The sequence below is a fragment of the Podarcis vaucheri genome (genome assembly GCF_965113315.1).
Source record: "Podarcis vaucheri genome assembly, chromosome: 7".
Classification (NCBI taxonomy): Eukaryota; Metazoa; Chordata; class Lepidosauria; order Squamata; family Lacertidae; genus Podarcis; species Podarcis vaucheri.
In genome coordinates, this window is record NC_138765.1 from 11,052,400 (window position 1) to 11,072,502 (window position 20,103).

General features: G+C 43.9%; 1 protein-coding gene across 2 annotated transcripts; it reads left to right on the forward strand.

Annotated features, from left to right (window-relative positions):
* The first annotated feature begins 1,180 nt into the window (after positions 1-1,180).
* LOC309536904 (galectin-4-like) lies at positions 1,181-19,895 on the forward strand. Of its 2 annotated transcripts, XM_082231294.1 has the most exons (11): positions 1,184-1,543; positions 2,547-2,635; positions 7,110-7,305; positions 9,450-9,569; positions 11,436-11,486; positions 12,896-12,943; positions 14,251-14,274; positions 14,427-14,456; positions 15,750-15,838; positions 18,263-18,428; positions 19,265-19,895. In XM_082231294.1, the coding sequence occupies exons 1-11, from the start codon at positions 1,517-1,519 to the stop codon at positions 19,406-19,408; spliced, it is 984 nt and encodes a 327-aa protein (XP_082087420.1). In that variant the 5' UTR covers positions 1,184-1,516; the 3' UTR covers positions 19,409-19,895. The 2 variants fall into 2 exon arrangements, with proteins under 2 accessions (XP_082087421.1, XP_082087420.1); XM_082231295.1 differs by lacking the exon at positions 14,251-14,274 and having other exon boundaries at positions 1,181-1,543.
* Positions 19,896-20,103: the final 208 nt, after the last annotated feature.

The window sequence follows — 20,103 nt, forward strand, 5'->3', positions numbered from 1 at the left end:
ACGATTTGCTACGCGGCAGGCGAAACCTAAATGGCAACAGTCAATCAGCCAAGTGGGGAAAATTCCTGCTGTCCCCCTGTCCCAACGACAGATGACACACGACGGCACAGCAAGGTCAAGCGCAACAAGCCCCAAAAGTAGAGGAGAGGTGGGCGGATGTTCCGAATGCACGCGCTGAAAGAGGAAGCTCTGGGTCACGTGCATAAATAGGTCCCTCAAACTGTTTAGACTGCGTCCCATTGGCCAGATTGTACCCAGCTTTGAGGGACCTACCAATCGGGTGTTGTGGCTAACCAACTGTACCCACCCACAACAGGTTGTCCAGGTCTCACCGCAATACAGTGGTGCCTCGCAAGACGAAAAGAATCCGTTCTGTGATTCTCTTCGTCTAGCGGTTTTTTCGTCTTGCGAAGCAAGCCCATTGACGGATTAGCGGATTAGCACTATTAGCGGCTTTTAGCGACTTATCGGCTTATCGGATCAGCTGATAAGCGGCTTAGCGGCTTAGAAAAAGGGGAAAAAACCTGCAGGAACTCGCAAGACATTTTCATCTTGCGAAGCAAGCCCATAGGAGATTCGTTTTGCGAAACACCTCCAAAATGGAAAACTATTTCGTCTAGCGAGTTTTCCGTCTTGCGAGGCATTCGTCTTGCGGGGCACCACTGTACGTGCCCTCTTTAAGGGAGGACCCAATTTGTCTCACACAGGCGTTTGGATGGGCAAATCTGTCAATTTTGATTTCTCTCAGTTTCTCACATTTCCAGTCAGACATTTCCACATTGCTTTTTGACTTAAAAAAAAAGTCCTCATGAATATCCGTCCACATCTTAGTGCTTAGTCCGAATACATACTTTTTTTCTATGAAAAATATACATATTTTTACAAACCAGTTTCCCCTAATAGAATGCATTTTGTATGTTATTGTCCCTATGATCATTTTATGTGCACCTTTACATCAGTACCTGCATTTTTTAGCACATTACTTGGTTGGAGAACTGCATTGCAAAATTCAGAGAAGTCCAAATTTAAAAGGATGGCTGTGTTTCAGATCATGTATTGACTCAAAAAGTACGAAGTTCACCTTCAGATACAAACTAAACAGAATTCTACACACACCCAATCCCTAAACAGAACTTTCTCATATGAGCTAACAGATAGTAAACCTTTGCCTGCTTCTGTATTTCAGTGCAGAGTGCTTTAATGGCTGCAGAAGTGGGAAAAATTCAACAGATAACCCTTTTCTCCTCCCCTTGCTGCACCTTCATGTTGTAAAAAAATGTATCGTGCCAGAAAAATATGCGGTAACCGGTGTTGTTGGAGCAGTTCATTGCTATCTCTTGGGTCCCTGATAATAGCTTTATTCCCGTTTGATAAAAGAACGAACAGCGGCCAGTTTTGTACCCCGCCTATTTTTCTGAGGAAACGAAACTTAATTCTGCTTTGGCAAGCTTTTCCTTTTCCTTCAGAAGGGCATAGAAAGAGAAAGACCAGGTGCTGAGATCCAGGGAGCTCCAAGATGGCTTTGCAGCCTATTTTAAACCCGGTGAGTGTGGAGAGTGTGTGTCAGAGGGGAAAGCTTGAGAAGGTGGTGGTCAGGAAGGCTGCATAGACATTTTCTAAGAGGTTGTGTCTCTCCTAAGGATGAACTAGCCGGGAGATCTGACTAGCCCTTCCCTGTCTCCTTGCAGCAAGCTTTCTATGTGCATCCTTACAGCTAGGATTGAGCTGCTGCAAGGATAATTGAGTTACAGGAAAAACCCCAGAGAAATGCAGAAGCTGATAAGGCTTTTCTTGGCAGGGAGATAAGTAAGGGGGAAAGCTCAGCTCCTCAATTCCTCTGGATTCCTCTGGACTGACACTGTTTTGTGGGAGAGAGTCAAGTGCGTACCTGAACTTTAGGTTTGCACAGTTAAAGTGGACTGAAGGGCTCTGTTACCCTAGTGCAATATTGTAAATCTGCTTAACAAAGAAGAGCCCTTTTTGTGGTTTGGAAAGTGGTTTGGAAATGCATTGAAAAGTATGCGGTGAACAAAGTAGCAGCGAGAAGACATGTCAGCTTCCCGCAAGCAAATTGGGATGGGTGCTCATTGTTGTATAAACAAATTGGAACAAATGCTCAGTGAAAACCGTACATCGCCTAAGCTTCGTGTTAGCTCTGTGGAAGCGTATCGGGATAAATGCTGAATAACCTTGGCTATGTTACCTCAACCGAAAGGCATGGTAAGAAAAAAGCAAGGCAAAATTTAAAGTGGTTGTGACTCTTTGCTGCCTTCCAGTCCATGCAATCTAAGTTGCCCCTGAGGTCTTTCACTCCTTGCGCACTACCAAATTTGAGTCAAATCTTTGCCCAGAATGTCCCCACCACCAAGTTTGGGGCCTTAAGCTAAAAATGTGTATTTAGAAAACAGGACTTTTAGACCATTTCCATTGTTTATCACACCAATGATATTCAGAGATATATAATGCCTGAGGAGATTATACTTGAGTTTGGGGAATAGGGACCCAGCAGATGACCACCTTTTTCTTTTCTTTTTTCTGCCCCACAGAGCGTTCCCTTTACTGGCCCCATTTTTGGGGGTCTGACTGAGGGGAAGATGATTGTAATCCAAGGGCAAGTCCGGGTTTCTGTGAAAAGGTTTGTCCTGCTTCCGCTTAGCTCTTCGTGCCCTTTTGAGAATTATTCCGCCTCATCAATACCTTTTCCTCACATTTGATTCTCTGTTTCTACAGTCTTTCCGTCTCTTCCTCTTCACTGACTTTCCCCTGCTCTCCCAAATTCCAGAGAGTGCCTCACATTTTGCATTTAACGTGAAGTTGCTCTGTCAGGAACAGCACTAGCATTGGGCAGAGTAAGTTGGTTGCCTCAGGCGGCTGAAATTTTGGGTGTCGTCAAGACAAGGCATTAAATCACCTCTTATTTACTTTTATATTTATTGAGATTTTTACCCTCGGGGAGATGTGAGATTTCCTGCCTCAGGTGCCATAATAACTTGCCCAGCCCTAGGTAGCTTTCATGTTGACATTAGAGGAGGTGTCATTTGCATTGTGCCTCAGGGGACAAAATATATTTGTGTGAGCAAGGAACCAGGAGAAACAACAACATGGGCAGTGTTTTCCTTTTGGAATAGTTTCCAGAACGATTAAAGCCACAACTCCACCCAGCCTTTACTGTCGTTATTTTTAGCTGCTCACCACAAGTGAATAAGCTGCTTTTGCAGTGGACTTCTCTGCCCATACTGATGTGGTCTACCCCCGAACTTGGAGGGTTTTACATCAAGCCCTACCCTGTTTCAGTGGTGCCCCGCAAGACGAACGCCTCTCAAGACGGAAAACCCGCTAGACGAAAGGGTTTTCCGTTTTGGAGGCGCTTCGCAAAACGAATTTCCCTATGGGCTTCCTTCGCAAGACGAAAGCCCATAGGGAAATCTCCGGGACAGCGGGGAAGCGCAGCGCGTCTTCCCCACTGTCCTCGGACCTCCTCCGAAGGCGGGCGGTGGGGAGAAAAGCCCTTCTCCCCGCGCCAGCCTTCGGAAGGCTCCTCCGAAGGCTGGCGGTGGGGAGAAAAGCCCTTCTCCCCGCGCCAGCCTTCGGATGGCTGTCCTGAAAACTTGCGGTGGGAGGAGGGTTTTCCTTCCCACCGCCAACATTCAGAATGCTGTTCTGAATGTTGGCGGTGGGGAGGAAAAACCCTCCTCCCACCGCAAGCCCCGGGAACAGAGGAGAAGCGCTGCGCCCCTTCCCCTCTGTTCCCGTACCTGTCCTGAAGGCTTGTGGTGGGGAGAAAAGCCCTTCTCCGCACCGCCAGCCTGGCAAGCGGTTTCCCTAGGAACGCATTAATTGATTTTCAATGCATTCCTATGGGAAACCGTGCTTTGCAAGACGAAAAACTCGCAAGAAGAAAAAACTTGCGGAACGAATTAATTTCGTCTTGCGAGGCACCACTGTACCAGTATTCTTGATTTTAAGAATATCTGTAGAAATATTACAATTTACCAGTATTTAGCCACAAACGGGGTTGGTTCCAGGTACTAATGCCCAGGCAAGAACATGTAGTATTCCCCACAAGGGACCCACATTTTCCTCCCCCTGAAAGTGTGGTGCAGTTTTTAATCTACCCCTCTCCTTTAGCTAGGGTGGTCTCTCAGATATCACCCCAAATAAGAGGAGACAGATTTGCCCAAAATGTGCAGAAATCTTGGGTTGTACCTAAGCTAGTCCTCCTCAGAGTTAGACTCATTAGAGCTAATGGACAAGGCTAACGTAGGTTCGCTATTTTAAGTGGGTCTCCTCTGAGTATAACTAAGAGAAATCTGTGTACCATAATTTTATTTTTAAAAGATCAATACATCTGCTCTCATTGTAGTGGTGAAGACTGTGAGCAGGTGAGCTGTGTGCCTACCTGCTCCCAGGTGCTCATTGCTGATGGGTCCCTGCAAGATCTCCTTACTGGCTGTTTTTTTATCATTGATTAATTAATTAAACTTATTAGTAAAACACACACACACACACGTAACCCAGACAGCTTACAAAAATAAATAGATAACACATACATTAAAACCAGCATAAAGCAACACAGAAAAAGCTAAAACTCATTAGTATTTTAAAAAGGCATGGCTAAAGCATTCTTCTAACCTAATGTTTTAGGCCATGGGTAATTCAAAGTCTGGTGATAAGAAATGGTTTTTTTGCCTGGTGCCTGGGCTCATTCCAGCGAACACTTCAAAATACCAATAGGCCACCTTGTTTGGTGCTGGTTCTGTATATAGCATAGCTCATGGTACTTGATGCTAATTTTTGTAGAGAAATTATATCCCTTTGATAGTAAGGGATTTCATTTTTGAAAGAAGCAACAATTTACCAGTTGCTTGAAAACCAGCCCCTAGTAATGGGGTGCTGTTCTTATACAGACACGTGAGGTAAATTACCACAAAACCGCCTGAAGGACATTCCATGGCTGCCAATATGGCAGCTCCCCCACCTACACCTTTGCCCATTACTGGTGGTAAATGGGAGTGGGGATGCTGCCATAAGCAACCATAGAATGGTCTTCATGTGTTTTGTGGTAATTTACCTCACACAACTGGCTTTCAAACAACTGGTAAATTTTTATTTTATTTTAAAGAAGAATCATTCAAAAAAGCCTTTCTTGTGTGAGGGAGATACCGATGTGAGGGTGCTGTTGAGAGGCTTGTTTTGCAGCATTATATAATGAAATTGTTGTTGGGTTTTTGTTTGTTTTTTAAAAAAAGTTTTATGACTTTAAATAAGCAGGAAACTAGTTCCTGGTACCATGGAGGACTTTGTTTCTTGAATAGCACCCTGTCACACAACGAGCCGCTTTTGAAACTGTAGGAAGTCTCAGAAATGGTTTACGTCATGAGGCAGCTTGGGGGAGAAGATCTATTAAAAAGGCAGAAACCACATTAAGCTTCCCCATCCTTTCAAGTGCGTCAAAAGTAGCTACAGTGGTGCCTCGCAAGACGAAAAGAATCTGTTCTGTGATTCTCTTCGTCTAGTGGTTTTTTCGTCTTGCGAAGCAAGCCCATTGACGGATTAGCGCTATTAGCGCTATTAGCGGCTTATCGGATCAGTTGATAAACGGCTTAGCGGCTTAGAAAAGGGGGGGAGGGGAAAAAACCCACAGGAACCCGCAAGACATTTTCGTCTTGCGAAGCAAGCCCATAGGAGATTCGTTTTGCGAAGCACCTCCAAAACGGAAAACTCTTTCGTCTAGCGAGTTTTCCGTCTTGCGAGGCATTCGTCTTGCGGGGCACCACTGTATTTGGGGATCCCAGCCTAAATGGCTATTTTAAAATTTATTCTTATTTTATTTTAATATTCTGAGCCATGTTGAGGGTCTGCACTAGGCTGAAAGGAACTTCACACAAACAAACAAACAAACAAACAAACAAACAAACAAACAAACAAAATAGGGTGCACAGGAGCAAAAGTGGTCAGGGTCCCTGTACCTTCAATAGGTATATAGAATATGGAACTTTTCTCACCCAAGCATGACAAATCGCACAACATATGCACAGTTATTAAAACAAAGCCCTGTAATTCATTTTGCATGTGGCTATATATATTGTTATTCACTCAGAATGGTAGGGGTGGCTTGAAGTGGCATACTTTTGGGGTTTTTTGGCAAATATTTTTATTGACTGGCTTTCTGAACATACAATTAACAAACATTATCCTAAAACAGAAGCATTGTGCTTCTGCGTGAAGTCCGGTAGATTAACTTAGAGTCTCTCCATGGGTTGATGGAGGAATTATCATGTGACTAAACTCTGTTAACATATGAAATGAAACAAAACTACGTCAGTCACTTTTTTTAAAAAAAAAACCATAGCCTTCAGTGGCGTAGCGTGGGTTGTCATCACCCGGGGCAAGGCAAGTAATTTGCGCCCCCAGGGGTGGGGCTCAGCCAAGTAGGGGCAGAGAGCTGCGAGTGCGAGCGTGCCCCCCCCCCAGATGTTGCGCCTGGTGCGGCCGACCCCCCTGCCCCTGCACCCCCCACTCTATGCCACTGATAGCCTTCAATCTTCTCGTTAACTTTTCAACTAAATCAGTTTGCCAAATGCTTTCATACCACCTGGATGATGTTAATCCTAGAGTAGTTTTACCAGTACTTATTAGCCGTCGAGCCGCCACCATTAAAAATGTAAGGAACACCAGGATTTTGATTTATCAAATATGGACAACGATGCTAGTTGAGGAATACAACTTTTTTGCCAGTCTCTTTAAATGTTTGGGTTTTTTTGGTCCACCATATGTTTTAAGCGCCCTCAAAGAACCTCATGGGAACTGTAGTTTGTTATGGGTGCTGGGAATTCTAGGTCATCGAGGGGTAAACTACAGTTCCCAATGTTCTTGGGGGAGAGGACTGTGCTTTAAAGAGATGGTGTGTACGCAGCCTAACGCTCATTAACAACACAATATTTTATGCACCTTCATGGCTCCTGCTCTTTCTGAATCACCCCTTTCCCCTACTCTCCCCTCCATTTCATCTCTCCAGTTCTTTCCCTGCAGGTGTGGTCATGGTCAACCATCCCACCTGCCCATCTCTTCCCGCTGAGCTTCAGCCCAACCATCCCCTCACATTTCAGATTCACGGTCAATCTAGTGTGCGGCAACGGCAACATCGCCTTCCACTTCAACCCCCGTTTCGACGAAGGCCGAGTCGTTGTGTGCAATACTCAGCAACACGGCCGCTGGGGAGCTGAGGAGCGGGCCTACAACATGCCTTTCCAGCCAAATATTTATTTTGAGATGATCATCAACGTCAAGAGCCACTGCTATCAGGTGAGGAGGCTGGAGAAGCTGCTCCGGCTCGCTGTCTACCATGCAGCCCCTTCATGTCTTGCAGGGGAAGGACTTGATAATTTGCAAGTGCAAGATTTATCTCCAGCATGGACTCCGACTTGGCTTTATATTTAGGCCCCATAGTGGTGCAGCAATAGAGCTGCTAGCACATTTGCAAAGCTAAGCAGGGTCGGGTATGGTTTCATATTGGATGGGGAGCCTCGCGTTGCAATTCTTGCTTTGCAGGGGGTTGGAGTAGATGACCCTCGGGGTCCCTTCCAGCTCTACAGTTCTATGATTCTATAAGAGATATGCTTCTCCATTCCTTCCCCTCCCGCCGCATTCCCGTTAGAGATGCGGCTCAGCTGACAAGAACAATTTGGCAGGGGATGATGATAGCGAAGAAGAAATATATAAAGGCTGTATAAGAGCTGTGCAGGCTGGCCCGATGTTGCAATGAGTTCTCATGAGGGCTTAAAACAGAAATGAGCAGACCGATATGCAAATTGTGGAGAAATGAACTTAGGACTGGAATAATTAGGAACCTGCAGAAACTTGAATGGATTTATCTGCCCATCCCTAACCACAGCAAGCGTGTCGCTGGGAAGTGAAATGTTTAGGGGGTTCTGTGCATACTTTCATGCTGAGGGGCGTGGCGCTTGTACAAGTGTGGGCACAGCCTTCCATTTCAGGAGGGCCAGGCTTCTGAAAATAAAGAAGAAATGCTTCACCTGTGAGTTCTGCTGAATGGGTTGCCTCACAAGTCCCCTTTGTTTGATAGCTGCTACCACCTAGTGGGTGAAGTAGAACACGGGTGGAATCCTATTCCAAGAAGAAGGTAGGCTGTCACAGATCATATGAGGCGTCCAGTACAATTCACCAAACTGTCACCCTGTGGGCTGTCATTCAGTTTTAAGCAGCTAGGCCAAGAGAGAAGCCAAACAAACATAGGACATCAGTCAATCCAAGGCATTAAAGAGATGGCTGTAGTCTGTATAATCATGTATTTATGCTTATAATAATTTTATTCAAACAACCTTTAAGAAATAAAGTTGACAGTGGATTTTCTAAATGTTTCTATTTATTGAATCTTGAAACCATAAGAGGAGGGGGGCCATGTGGGCAGCACCAAAAAAGGAGACACAGATTTGCATAATGTTTGCACCTGCCATTTTTCTATCGATTTGAATGGAAATAAAATCCATCTCGTCATAGTGGGGAGGGCAGGGGCAGTGTGTCGCGTTGGTTTTTTTTATAAAATATTTATTAGATTTTTTTGAAATATAACAGAAAAAATGAAAAAAGGAAAAAGGAAAATACAAAATAAAAACAGTTAAAAACATACATTATTTCTTTTACTTATTTTCTTTTAACTTATTTCCCGGACCTCCTCATACCTCCCTTTTTTGTATTCCACTTCAATTTATTGGTTCAGCAAATCCTTACCATTAGATTTTAACCCATTTATAACCCTTTTTTCATATTCTCTTAAATCATTAAGGCTGACAACCCCTTAGTTGCTATACAACATCATTCTATCATTAATTAATTTTACAATATTTCTGTAAATAGTCTTTAAATTTCTTCCAGTCTTCTTCCACCGACTCGTCTCCCTGGTCTCGGATTCTGCCAGTCATTTCTGCCAATTCCATATAGTCCATCACCTTCATCTGATGTAAGGGCAGTGTGTCGCGTTGTGTCACCTGAGGTGAAGTGGGAATGTGCTGCGCTGCCATGCTACACCTCTTCCTCCTCCTTTACCTGGGTTGCCCATGAAGTGGCAGCAGCATCGGTGGGTTCCGATGTCACAAAATCTTGCCTCGCCTCAAAGGGACTCGCCTAACCAGTTCCTCAACCTCCTCCAAACTCATAACAATAAAGTTAAATGCTAAGAGTTACTTATATCCAATTGTAGTTCTACACAGAATAGACAACTGAAATTAATGGACATGAGAGTCAGTTTAGTTCCATCAATTTCAATGAGTCTACTCTGATTATAATCTAGTTCAACTCACTGACTCCAACACCTTAACTAGGTTGTCCCTCCAAGTTCCACCCTCGGATTAGGAGCCCACAAAGCACAAATTCTGCCTCTTGTTTCCCAAGAACTACGGTAATCTCACCTCCTCCTTCCATTATTCTAGGTATCCGTCAATGGCAACCACTTCCTGGAGTACAGACACCGCCTTCCTTTCCATGAGGTCCAGACATTGCAGATCAATGGAGATGTCTCTTTGAACTGCATCAGCTTTGCTGGAACTAATGTGAGTTGCACATTTTCACCTCTTACACCTCCTCCAATTTCAGTTTACCATGGTGGATCATTGTTATGTACTGAGTTGAATAGGATCCAAAATGCAGCAGTCTGATTGGTCCTAGAACAATAGGATCCAAAATGCAGCAGTCTGATTGGTCCTAGAACAATAGTATTCAGAATGCAGCAGTCTGATTGGTCCTAGAACAATGCAGCAGTATGATTGGTTGTCAGGAACCTCCCAATCCCGCTCCAGATAGAAGTGAATCCACAACCTGATTGGCTTACAGTAGAATTCCGGAATTAGCCAATCATGTGCAGCCCATTGTGTAAATAATGTATACAAAGCAGATACTGTGAGGGGGCTTTCATTCATTCCTCCTCACCACTATGAGCTGAATAAAGAGCATGAAATCACTTTGCGACTCTGAGTATATTTCAATCATGTACCTTGTAATGTGGGTAGCAGCCATTTGCAAATCAAAGGAGAACACTTAGAAATGCGTCAGTCTAATTTTAAAACGAGGTGCTGGAAACTGGTGAGATATGGAGTCGGAAGAGACAAAACATTTGTGGTTGCAGTTCTCATGCGAGCTTGAACACTAGAAACAAGATGCAGTGAATTTGTATGAGCAACTTACCCTTCTTGGGGCGCAATCCTGGGGAGGGATGCTGCAGACCTCTATGCCAGAGAGGGTGGTTTGCAGACAGACTCTTCTTCCTCGTGGTGGCAGAAAACTTAAGTGCCATCGGTGCTGTGCTCTGCCATTGCTGCACCAGCAGTGGCAAGACCAACAATGAACTGTGTTGTGCCATGCCAAGCCTCTGTCAGAGGAGGCTGTGGCTGTGCAGGATCCCAAGCCTCCTTGTGACCTTCAATTGCATTGCCTGGCATAAGCTTTTGGGACTTGGCAGAATTTGACAGAATTCCACACACACACCCTGTGTCCCATTAGGATTGTTCCGTAAGTTATTTTTTGAAACGTACTTGCCGTGCGTCTTTGCCAGTTCTTGAAATTGATTTCACAGTACCCACAAATATTTGAAACAGAAGATTTTGCTTTATATCACAAGGTGATCAGCAGGGTTAAGATTCTTCTTGATTAGCCTTTGCCGGATACGTGAAGTATAAGAAAGTAGGCAGCAGGCAGACCTATCGGAGAAAGCATTCCATAAATAAGGTACCACCACCAATAATGCTAAGTTTCAAATTTTCAAATATCAGGTAAGAGAACTGTGAGAGGCATGTCTGAGGATTCTACCAGAAGTCTCATGGCCCTGTTACCCAAGGTGCTGCCAGCTGGCGTAAGCAGAATGGGCCAAGCTGGATAAGTGATCTGACTTAGTACAAAGTGGCTTTGTGTGCTCATACTTAATCTCAAGAGGAGGAGGAGGAGGAGGAGTTTGGATTTGATATCCCGCCTTTCACTCCCCTTCAGGAGTCTCAAAGCGGCTAACATTCTCCTTTCCCTTCCTCCCCCACAACAAACACTCTGTGAGGTGAGTGGGGCTGAGAGACTTCAGAGAAGTGTGACTGGCCCAAGGTCACCCAGCAGCTGCATGTGGAGGAGCGGAGACACGAACCCGGTTCCCCAGATTATGAGACTACCGCTCTTAACCACTACACCACACTGGCATAAGAAATGCAAACTTGCTTCGGAAGCAAACAAATAACAAAGGAATATTTTTTTGCTTTGGAGGCCAATAATGTTATTTACTCATTCATATATTTACTAATGGATGTATCACTTTAAGGTGGCAGTTGATTGCTTTTGGATCAAATTGGGGAAAGAGGCAGTGCCAGAAGGGCAAGTTGTTATTGTTGTTGTTTAAAAAAATAGTTCTTATTTCCAAACATATTTTTATTGTGTTTCAGCCTCCACCCCCATACACCCCTCCTGCTTACAATGTTGTGACAGCCACCACAGTAAGTAGAAGCCCTTAATTTGTTTGCATCTCTTTGCTTTGCAAATCTAGTGGGGGTGGGGCGGGCTGGTGGGGATTGATTAGTACTGGTTATTTATGTAGCAGTTTCAATGCACAAAGTGCTTTACAGTGGTACCTCTAGATATGAACTTAATTCGTTCTGGAGGTCTGTTCTTAACCTGAAACTGTTCTTAAGTAGAAGTGTGCTTTTGCTAATGGGGCCTCTTGCTGCCACTGCACTGCCGGCACATGATTTCCGTTCTCATCCTGGGGCAAAGTTCTCAACTCAAGGTAACTCTTCCAGGTTAGCAGAGTTTGTAACCTGAGGCGTTTGTAACTCAAGGTACCACTGTACTACATTCACCTTCATAGCTCCTTGCAAATTAGGCCACTAGTTTTCCCATTTTCTGGGTTGGAACGGAGAAATAAGTGACTTATTCAAGGTCACCCACTGAAGACCTGGTCACATGACTGTTGAGCACATGGTGCACTGGGGGAAAATAGTTGAGAATCCTGTTTGTGTTCACATTGAACCTTTGCCTCCCTAATTCTTGGAAGCCAATCACAGAATCACTGTTAAAGGAGCCTTGTAGACTAGGAGGGGGGAACCTATGCTCCCCCCAATATTGCTGAACTACAACTCCCAAGCAAATGCGGCCAGAAATTATGGAAGTTATAGTTCAGCAACATCTGGAGGACCAAAGGGTCCCCACACCTGTTGTGCAGATCATCTGGGCCAACCTTCTCCACTGTTCAGCACTAAGGCATTCCTAGAACAAGGCTGCCTAACGTCAACTTGTAGACCTCCAGTAAGCGCGAGCCCCATGACCCCATATACGTAACCAGTGGTCTCATACCCTGCGTTGCTCGGAAATCAGTCTTGAAAGGCTCAAAATGACATCTAGCTATATCCAAACAGACAAAAACCTGTGCCTTGATCTCAAGAAACATCATGCAAAATTTTGCTACGATATCTTAAGAGGTGTCCAAATGCACAGTGAACAGGCAGACCACTTTGTCAAACCACTCTGACCATTAAAAAATTTATCCTAACGTTCAACTGAAGTCTACCCTTCTGTAACTTAAGATCTAGTATTCCCAGGAGCAAATGAGTCTTTCCCCTCTTCTTTGTGACAGCTTTCCAGATATTTGACCAGTGTTATCGTATCCCCCCCTCAGCCCTCAAGGTTAAACATACCAATAGAGTGCGCCTCTGGGGTTGAAGTCAAATGGCTGTGTTAGCAGCACTAAAGTGACCTCTGTCTGCAATAATAATAATAATAATAATAATAATAATAATAATAATAATGCTGAAACTGCATCCCAGAGCTAAGAGAATCAAAACGCTAAATATCCTTCTGTCAGTGCAAAAGTTAATGCTCTCTTAATGATATATCTCTTTCTTTTCAGGTTGGTGGTATGTTTGCTCAGCCGAACTTTGTGCAGCCATCTTTTTCTGTGAGTAGCTTCGTGGAAACTTCACAGATCCTATAAACTACTGGGCTAAAGGATGGGAGGCCTAAGGCACAACCTGGTACCCTGATCCACTCACCAATGGTGACTTGTGGTTGCCGCACAACAACAGAATCCTGTTGGCAAATGGATTGGCACTGAGCCCAGAGCTCAGTGGAAGCAGGGCATAGCTCCACAAGAAAGATACATGCTTTCCAGGCAGAAGGTTCCAAAGGTTGCGATTCTATACTCAGTTACCTGGCTGGGAATAAGTCCTGTTGAAATCTGTGGGACCTTTTTCTTCTTCCATTTTCTAAATCAATGTATATACAACGTGAAAAACAATTGTAGGGAAATTTTTCTTCCATTTTTTTAAAATCAACGTATATACAACATGAAAAACAGTTGTAGGGAAATATTAGAAAAGAACAGAAAAACAAACCAAGCTCATGGTAAAGGTAAAGGTAAAGAGACCCCTGACCATTAGGTCCAGTTGCGGATGACTCTGGGGTTGCGGCGCTCATCTCGCTTTACTGGCCGAGGGAGCCGGTGTACAGCTTCCGGGTCATGTGGCCAGCATGACTAAGCCACTTCTGGTGAACCAGAGCAGTGCACGGAAACGCTGTTTAATCCACGTGCTTTCATCCACTTTGATTGTGCAAACCTAAATTTTCTGGTATGCGTTTTCAATCCTACCTGCAAAATAATGAGACTGTGGAAGAGTTTTGTTCCCTCCCACTGAGCTGCGTATAGATCCACCCACTTGCAAGTCAGGATTGCAGAGAGGAAGTGAGGATTAGGAGAAGAATGGGGTTAAGAATTAGGGTGAGATGTTAGATGAGAAGAAGCTGGAGTATTTATAGATTCCAGAGTGATGATTTTTCCTTTCTTTCTTGGTATAGATTTTGATATTTCATGCAGGGCCCTTACAAAGAAAACATTTAAAATTATATTAAGGGGGGGTTACTTAAACTGACTAATCAAAAAGCAAGACAGTGTTTTTTTTCTTGGGGGACACAGGGGTACACATACCCCTAATCATTTTGTGAATCTAAGTTTGGCCTCACTAAGGGGCAGTATTTCAGTATGAGTAGGAAAATGAGAATACCCCTAAACATTTTTTTAGAAAAAAAGCACTGCCAAGACTAGTCAGTGAAACATTCTCTCTAGTTAGTGGACAACTCTGGAGACATTTGATTGCTCCACCTATTCACTGGGTTCAACAAGTGTTCCCTGAAACAAACAAAAAAATAATAATACAAACAATAGTTCTATGTAAGTTAAATGATTGCTTTTCTTTTCATTCTTTGCAGACAAGGAAGAAGAAGACGGCCCAGGTATGTGGGTTAAAATCTGGGGCAATATTGTAGTCTACCTAGTTTAGATAAGGCAGGACTGCAAGGGTTCGGTCTAGACTGAATTTTTATGCTTTTCGGTTCTGCGATATTGCAATGCCTTTCACTTTTTCTGTTTCTTCATCTTTTCTCAGGGTAACAGTGGAATAACTTTGTCCAATCCTGTGAGTATATTGGTGTTCTGTTTTCTATGCCTCTTGGTTCTCCATCATAGATAAATTTAGAAATTTCTGCTCGTTTTTGACATAAAGATGGTAAACTGGCAGCCTGTAGGCCCCAAATATAATTTACAACACACCCACACAACAGATGCATCTCCTTTTGGCTATATGAAGTGTTCTTGTGGCATTTTTTCCCTGAAGCTCCTGAATCGTCCCACTCTTGGGAGACAGGACGCTTAGTCAAGACGGATTGGTCTGATCTTATACAGGCATCAGGCCAAGTCTAGACATAGGTTGCCTAGTTAGATTAGGGAAAGCTAAGTGTTAAGAGGCAGCAAAGCAGACAAGAGCCAAAGAGGGTCTGGGCAGGGCAGAATGAAAGAAAAGGCTCAGCAAGCAAGTTCAAGAGGCAACCAAGGTGCAAATATAATCAAGAGATTTGCTCTGCGTGCCAGCAGCTTCTCCCCTTAAGACATAAGCTATAAGTTAAAGAGATCCCATAGCACTACCAAGAAGATGTGTATACAGTGGTGCCTCGCAAGACGAAAAGAATCCGTTCTGTGATTCTCTTAGTCTAGCGGTTTTTTCGTCTTGTGAAGCAAGCCCATTGACAGATTAGCGGATTAGCGCTATTAGCGGCTTTTAGCGGCTTATCAGTTTATCGGATCAGCTGATAAGCGGCTTAGCGGCTTAGAAAAGGGGGGGGGAGGAAAAAAAACCAGCAGGAACTCGTAAGACATTGTCGTCTTGAGAAGCAAGCCCATAGGAAATTCGTTTTGCGAAGCACCTCCAAAACGGAAAACTCTTTCGTCTAGCAAGTTTTCCGTCTTGCGAGGCATTCGTCTTGCAGGGCACCACTGTATTCTATCAGAAAAGACAAGGAAGATAGAAATAATGACGTTTGATGTTTGCATATATATTGGCACAAAGGCAAGGATGCAACTAAAAACTAAGAAACTAGTCCATTTTTTGGTGTTTAGAGGCGCCTCATAATCAGAGGCATTAAACTGCACCTTGCTTCTCCCTGCTTCAATAGGGTCTGGAGGGTAGAGATACAGTGTGGGAAGGTTCTAGCAGTTCAATGTGTACTTGCATTTTAGGGCTAAGGAAGAGCGATTACAGCTGACTTGTAAATTGTGTCCTTTGGTTGCAGCCAGCCTACCCAATTTCCGCCTCTGATAATAGATCAAGATCCACCTGTGCAGGAACATTCTTCAGCTTCTGGGAGTCTTAGTTCTGCTTTGTCTTCTTGCTTCTCTTGATGAAAGACTGAATCCGTGTTGTTATTTTTTCCAGGCTGTCCCATTCCACATTGCCATCCCGGGGAATTTCACTCAGTTCCGCAAGATTACAATTGTGGGGAATGTGCCTTTTCACGCAAACAGGTGCGTTAGCAGAGGGGGCAATATTATGCACCAACTTCCTACATTCAATTATCAAATGAAGTTGAAGCCAATCAGAAAGTACCATATATACTTGTGTATAAGCTGACTTTTTCAGCACATTTTTTATGCTGAAAAAGCCCCCCCCCCCCGGCTTATACTCGAGTGAGGGTCCCTTTCGGGCTGCTCCTTCCTCCTCCTCTGCCTTTGCCACTGTCGGCAGTGGCGGAGGAACGAGCAGCCCAAAAGCAGCCCTTTTGGGCTGCTTGTTCTTACTCTGCCGCTGCCGCCACCAGCCTCTGCCTCTTGGCAGCACCCTAGGTAGGCAGGGGGACAGGAGGGGCTGGGGGGGAGAGAGAAGCCCCCTCTGTCATGTGCGCATGCGCGTGCGTGCACATGCACTCCGGCCCACCAAGAGGTTTGTGGTGTGGTGAACCAGCTCATACTCAAGTCAGTAAGTTTTCCCAGTTTTTTGTGGTAAAATTAGGTGCCTCGGCTTATATTTGGGACGGCTTATACTTGAGTATATACGGTATCTGTCAAATTATGTCTGCAGGTTCCAGAGATACAACCAATCTAATTCACTTCCCTATCACATTTGAATCTTTTTTTGCTGCCTTCTTATTAAGTTTACCTTTGCTGTGTGTGGTTTTTCCAAAATATTTATTTCTTTCAGAGTAATTTTCTTTCTCGATTGGCAGTGACGTTGTTTGGGAACGACATGCAAGTGTCATGAAGGGTGGCTGATTTCGTAACATTCACACATGCAGCAGAAGCTGAGCTTCTAGGTCAGCCCGTGGCTCCTAGGTGCAGGTTTGCTTTCCTGCAAATGAGGACAATAACGAGAGCCAGTGTGGTGAGCACTGTGGTTCGGCTGGAGAGTTCAAATCCTCGTTCAGCCATGAAGCTCACTGGATGAGGTTGAGCCAGAGACTCATAGGGTTATTGTGAGGGTAAGGCAAAGTAATCTTCAAAGATGCCACCCTGAGTACAGTGGTACCTCCGGTTACGAACTTAATTTGTTCTGGAGGTCTGTTCTTAAGCCAAAACCGTTCTTAACATGAGACGCGCTTTCGCTAATGGGGCCTCACACTGCGGGCGCACGGACAAGTAGGGGTATCTACTTCCGGGTTAGTGGAGCTTGTTACCCGAAGCATTTGTAAGGAGGATGGTATGTAACCCGTATAACACTGTATATTGGAGGAAAGGGATGGTACCAGTGTGGTAATACAAATCTGATCCAGGGCAGACTCAGGTCTAAAAAGATCATGGGCTTATCCAGACTTTCTGTTACATTGCACTTTTCAGGCACAGATCTGGGATTTAAAGCTGTGTGTCAGAGTGATGTTGGTTGGTTTTTTTTCCATCTCAGTGCTTCCCTGGGAAAATCCGCATTTTACTGCTGAATCAGAGCAAATAAAAATCTGCAGAAAACCTGATTGCCATAATCAGCAGTAAAGTGCAGGTTTCCCTAGGGAAACCACCAGGACAAAAAAGAAAACCTGCTTGGACACAAAGCTTTAAATCCCAGACCTGTGCCTAGAAATGTGGCATAAAAGGTAGTCTGGATGAGCCATGAGTGAAATAAAAGCCAGATCAAGAAGTTTAGGCCAAGCAGATGAAAGAGTGAATTATTTAAGATGGCTGTAGAGCAAGAAGCAGAGAAAGGCAGGCTCAAGAAGATTGTCTATCAGGTAAGTACTCACAAATACCCATTTGTTTTGTGTATTTCTCAAAGAAACAGCAGGTTGTAATTTGTCACTTACCCAGTCACTTGTGGCAAATAATGGAGAGTCCTCAAGGCTATGGCAAGAACAAAAATGATCAAAATAAGTTTTTCTTTCAGACCACATGCAACTAGCAGATCCTATGCATATTTACTGAGAACTAAATCCCAGTAAGTTCAATGCAGCCCACTCCAAGTTAAGTGTACAGAAGAGGATAGCATTAGATATTTATACTGGGAGCAGCCAGGCTAGTAAACATTTTCAGTAGGCATGTAACTTTAGTAGATTTATTTGCAAAGCTGTGAAGAAGTTATTTATTCCACCCACCTTACCCACCCATTTTATAAGTTCTTGTAGGCAGGGGTTACATTTCCAGGTATGCGTGAAATTATATATAGTGGGGAACACCATCTAAAAAACCAAACTCCGCCAAGAATCTGCCAGACTCCATCACAATTGCTCCCTCCAAACCTCCTTTCTCAAACTCCCAACTCTCCACAGCCCTCAAAGGTCTGCGCAAAGGCTTCTGGATCACTAGCCATTTTCCTGCTCTTTTCATGTAATTTTTGCAGTTTTTTTGCAGTTAAATTGGCAAAGGATCAGGAAGACTTGGTTCTCTTAAGATCTATGCTGGGTTAAAAGTCATGTTGTATCATTTTGGAGACCCCAGGAATATGCATTGTCGCCTCCTTCCTCCCAGATTCCATGTGAACCTGAAAAACACAATGAGCGGCAACATCGCCCTGCACATCAACCCCCGACTGAAGGAGGGAGCAATAGTCCGGAACACTTTCATCCATGGCAGTTGGGGCTCTGAGGAGAGGCACTTGCCTGCCATGCCTTTCTCCCCTGGCCAGGCCTTCCATGTAAGAAATACCTTTGGGGAATGAGTATTTGCACTGGTTTACATTTCAGATCTTTGTCGGAAGGCACACCTCATCAACAATACCAACTTAGGTTGAAATGGTTACACAGAAGCTTCTGACATTCTGTGGCAGCTATTAGTTTCAACAGCTGATCTTGGAAAGACCCTTCCAACACTCTCCTTGCCCCCTGCCCTTTTAGCAGAGAGGAACTGGCCACTTCCTCCTGCTCTTCATGTGCAGGTGAAAACACATGAAGAAGGACCTTTGGCCTGATCAAGGAAAGCAGTGTTTATATTCCTACAGCCATTTTACTGGCTTATACTTGCCTTTCCACATCAGACCAGCAATTCCAGCATTCTGTCTCAAACAATGCCTTTTAAGCAGCTAAGAAGGGAGTGATTGCCCCCTCCCCAGATTAGCCTAATTAGTCCAGTAGGGGGCTGGACTTTTCTTGGGACCAGAGCGCTATACTTTTATAAAGTAGTGCTATACATCTGACAGGATTGGCACTCTGAACAAACTGCTTCATTTTAGGAAATCATTAAACTGGTATAAAATTAGGGTTGCCATACGTCCATAATTTCCCAGACGTAGCTGGGATTTGGCAGTCGGAAACAGTGACCGGGCAGAAATCACAGCGATGTCTGTGAAAATCCAGATGTATAGCAACCCATGTCAGAAGTGACTCTGCAAAAAACCCAAAACCCCTCAACAACAGTATGGCAACCCTAATAAAATTGATATAATGGATAAAACCTGCTCCATGCCTCTTGTTGTGTGTGGATTAGTATGGTTTGAAAACTCAGAATAAAACATTTCTTACTTTCTACCACTAGATGGAGATCACCAACCTAAAGAATAACTATCAGGTGACTGTGAATGGAATTGTGATATTCAATTATACCCATCGAATCCCTTCAGGACAGGTGGACCACCTGGAAATAGCTGGGGATGTGACCCTCTCCTGTGTGCAGTACTGACGAGTCTCTGTTCTTCTTACACAACATTTTAAATAAGGTATCTTGAAAGAGAAAAGCAAATACATTTCTGTAGTGCCTTTCCCCCCTGCGGATCAGCGCTGCTTCAAACCACATCAGGCATACCTGACCTGCAAGGCTAATGTTTACTATTATGGCTTCCCTACAAGGAACCCTGGGAATTATAGTCTGAAAGGATCACTTGCAGAAAAAAAATGTGGTAACCTTGTGGGATACCTGTGGGTAGGGAAGCCATGCTTGCAAACTCTGTTAAAACTCTTTTTCTGGTACTGATGCAAATATACAGGTGTTGAATAAAGATGTTGAATGGAGATTTTACTAACTGGACAGCAGATAGAATTTTTTTGTCTCAAATTCAGATAATCATTTACTTCTTCCCTTGTACCCTTAATCATACTTTGCAGTTATGTAAATTATGCTGATATGCCTCCTTGATGAAAAATAAATGCCAATGAAGATAAAGATGGAATGATACTTGAAACTGCAGCATTCAATGATACTCTATATAGTTGTGCTATTTTTGTCTGAGCAGACTCCATAACCACCTGCAAAAGTATGAAGTAACGAAACAAGCTCACACAATTAACACAAGGTGTAACACAACTCTCTCACTGAATTCCACAAATACTCAGCCTTCTGTATTCAGAGGATTGTGTTTTATATAGACACAACTAATT

Excerpts from the sequence above, each read along its gene's own strand:
- LOC309536904 (XM_082231294.1), top strand. The coding sequence starts at position 1,517 with ATGGCTTTGCAGCCTATTTTAAACCCG. Across the intron at positions 7,306-9,449 it reads TCAAGAGCCACTGCTATCAG|GTATCCGTCAATGGCAACCA; the intron begins GTGAGGAGGCTG and ends CCATTATTCTAG. Across the intron at positions 18,429-19,264 it reads CCCCTGGCCAGGCCTTCCAT|ATGGAGATCACCAACCTAAA; the intron begins GTAAGAAATACC and ends TTCTACCACTAG.